This window comes from Zosterops lateralis, assembly GCF_965231275.1.
Source record: "Zosterops lateralis genome assembly, chromosome: 27".
NCBI classification, from domain to species: Eukaryota; Metazoa; Chordata; class Aves; order Passeriformes; family Zosteropidae; genus Zosterops; species Zosterops lateralis.
Window position 1 is genome coordinate 5,261,015 of NC_139787.1, and position 2,922 is coordinate 5,263,936.

General features: G+C 61.3%; 1 protein-coding gene across 1 annotated transcript; it reads left to right on the top strand.

Annotated features, from left to right (window-relative positions):
* On the top strand, window positions 1-2,333 carry LOC310919419 (uncharacterized protein). Its single transcript, XM_083878776.1, has 3 exons — window positions 1-397; window positions 817-898; window positions 1,079-2,333. Exons 2-3 carry the CDS (start codon window positions 844-846, stop codon window positions 2,080-2,082), a joined length of 1,059 nt encoding a protein of 352 aa, XP_083734902.1. The 5' UTR covers window positions 1-397; window positions 817-843; the 3' UTR covers window positions 2,083-2,333.
* The last annotated feature ends 589 nt before the right edge of the window (window positions 2,334-2,922 follow it).

The window sequence follows — 2,922 nt, forward strand, 5'->3', positions numbered from 1 at the left end:
CCCCGCCCCTCGCCGGCTGCAGCCGCGTGGGGGCGCTGTTTCCTCCCAGTTCCCTCCCGGCGCTCCCGGTCAGAGCGATACTGGGAGGGAAAGCGCTCCCAATTCCTTCCCGCCGCTCTCAGGATCGCTCCCGGTGCTCCCAGGATCGCTCCCGGGGCCGCGGGGCCGGGGCCGCTTTGGAACTCCCCCAGGGCAGAGCGCGGCAGCTTTTGGGTGTCGGCACCGCCCGGGCCGGGCTGGGAGCGGAGGAGGAGCGGGAGGAAGAGGAGGGAGAGAGGAGGAGGACGAGGGAAGGCAGGAGCGGCAGGAGGAGGAGCAGCAGGAACAGGAGGGACAGAGGAGGAGGAGGAGGAGGAAGAGGAGGAGCGCGACAAAGTTTCCCCGCCGGAAGCCGCAGGTGAGCGGGGAGCGGGAGCTCACCCCAAATCCATCTGGGGAAGGTCTCCGGGAGGGTTTTTGCGCGGCAGGGGATGTTTGGATCTTGCAGGAGCCAAAGCCGAGCCGGACATGCCCCTGGAGGGATCTTGGGGGATCCCACGTGGCCATCGCCCGGTAGCGGCGGCAGAGGGGCCGTGTCAGGTTTGGGGACCCCCGGGAGAGCCGGGGGGGAACGCGGGAGCCCCGGAACGGGGAGAGCGCAGAGGGGCGATCCCGGAGCCGGGGGACCCCCGGCAGCCTGGAGGGGTGGGGGAGCCTGGAGATGAGCGGGGTCCGGGCCCCCCCAGGCTGAAAGGGGCGCTGACTTCTCCAGCTGCACTTGGGCGGCGGAATCGTCAAACCCAACGCGCTCAGCCCTTGTTTTCCCCTCCAAACCAGGATTTCCCGTTCCCAAACCTTGGCCCGATGGAGGAGGAGGAGGCCGGGAGGAAGAGGAAGATGGCCCGGGAGCCCCAGGCAGGTGAGGAGGAAGTCAGTGCCCCTTTCCCCCTCTCCTGCTCCATCTCCCCGCCCAGCCTGGCCCCGGCTGCAGGACAACTCTGCTGCCGACGCCGTCCTGCCTCAGCACTGAGGGGGGTCTCCTTCCCCTTCCCTGTGGAACGGAGGCAAATCCCATCCTCTCCTTGTCCTTCCTCCCCAGACACTGAGCTGAGGATGGAGCCCAGGGAGGACAGTTCCCCGCGGCAGAGCCTCGTGGAACAGACCGTTTTTAGCAGCTCCACGGCACAGGAATCCAATGGGGAGGAAAAGCTCCAGAGATCCCCCACGAGGAGGGGCTGCAAAGGCGCATCACAGCGATCCGAGGGGGAAAGACACACCCTGGGCTGGGGAGGCGGCCAGAGATGCAGCTGGAGCCTGGAGCTGGGGCTCCCTGAGCAGCTTCACAACGGGGAAAAGCCCCACAAGTGCTCGAAATGTGAGAAGAGCTTCAGGCAGAGACCCAAACTGATCCGCCACTGGAGAGTCCACACTGGGGAGAGGCCCTACGAGTGCATGGAGTGTGGGAAGAGCTTCAGTGAGAGCTCCAAACTGATCATCCACCTGTGCGTCCACACCAGAGAGAGGCCCTATGAGTGTGGGGAGTGTGGGAAGAGCTTCAGCCAGAGCTCCAGCCTGATCAAACACCAGAGGAGCCACACTGGGGAGAGGCCCTACGAGTGTGATCAATGCGGGAGGAGGTTTCAGACCAGTTCCAGTCTCCTGCACCAGCGGATTCACACGGATGAGAGGCCCTTCCACTGCCCCGACTGTGGGAAGGGTTTCAACCGCAACTGCAACCTCATCAAGCACAGATGCATCCACACTGGGGAGAGGCCCTATGAGTGTCCCGAGTGTGGGAAGAACTTCAGCAAGAGCTCCAAACTGACTGTCCACCTGCACTTCCACACCGGGGAGAGGCCCTACGAGTGTGATCAGTGCAGGAAGAGGTTTCAGACCAGCTCCAGTCTCCTCCTGCATCAGCGGATTCACACGGATGAGAGGCCCTTCCGCTGCCCCGACTGCGGGGTGGGCTTCAAGCAAAACTCCAACCTCATCAGGCACTGGCACAGCCACACTGGGGAGAGGCCCTATGAGTGTGGGGAGTGTGGGAAGAGCTTCTCAGACACCTCTAACTTGACCAGACACCAACGGGGGCACCACTAAGGGAAGTACCTTGAGTGCAGGAAGAGCTTCATGCACTGTTCCAGCTCCATCCCCCATGGCAGGATCCACACTGGATGATCCCCAGTGACCCTCAGTGGGCAGAGCCCTGGTGATCCGTGGTGCTGGTGATCTGTGTTGGGAAGACACCTGGCTGAGGGCTCCACATCCTCCTGGCTCCCCCTGGCTTGGATTTCCTTTTCATTTCTCTTTGTCCTTTCAAAACACCCAAGTCTGGGGTAAAAATAAAGACGTTGAACTAAGAAAAGGATGGGGAACATGTGTGGATCTTCCAGGGGATGTGGGGCATGGTGGTGTGAGGGAGTTGAGGGTTCCTGGCAGGGACTTAGGGGTAGCTCAAGGCTTTGGGCACCCCAGGCTGAGTGGCTTCAGCTGTGCTGGGACACCCTGGTGGAAGTTCTAGGGCAGCTGATCAAGGACCTCCTGCCCTGGAACTGTCCCCATTTACCCCATCCCAGATCCCAGTGTCCCTGTCCAGGATCCCCCCTCTCCCTGCTGTCACCCCCCCGCCCCTTTGCCCCTTGCCCATTCCCATATCACCCCACTCCTGGTCCCATCCTTCTCGCATCTCAATCCAGATCCCATTCCCACGCTCATTCCCTGTTCCTGTCCTGTATTTTCTGTCTGGTAGTCTGTTCCCATATTCCCAGTCCCATATTCCCTGTTCTGTTCCTATTCTTGTATTCCTGGTCCTGTTGCCAGGCCTGCTGTGAGGCCTGCATTTCCATTGCTAAATTCTCTGTTTTATTCCCATATTCCCAGTCCATTGCCGTATTCTGGTTTTCCATCCCATTGCCATCTTCCTATTCCCCATCCCATATT

Bases quoted from the DNA above. Each gene is read 5' to 3' on its own strand.
- LOC310919419 (XM_083878776.1), top strand. From the start codon at position 844: ATGGAGGAGGAGGAGGCCGGGAGGAAGAGGAAGATGGCCCGGGAGCCC. The intron at 899-1,078 runs GTGAGGAGGAAG...CTTCCTCCCCAG, and splicing joins GGCCCGGGAGCCCCAGGCAG to ACACTGAGCTGAGGATGGAG.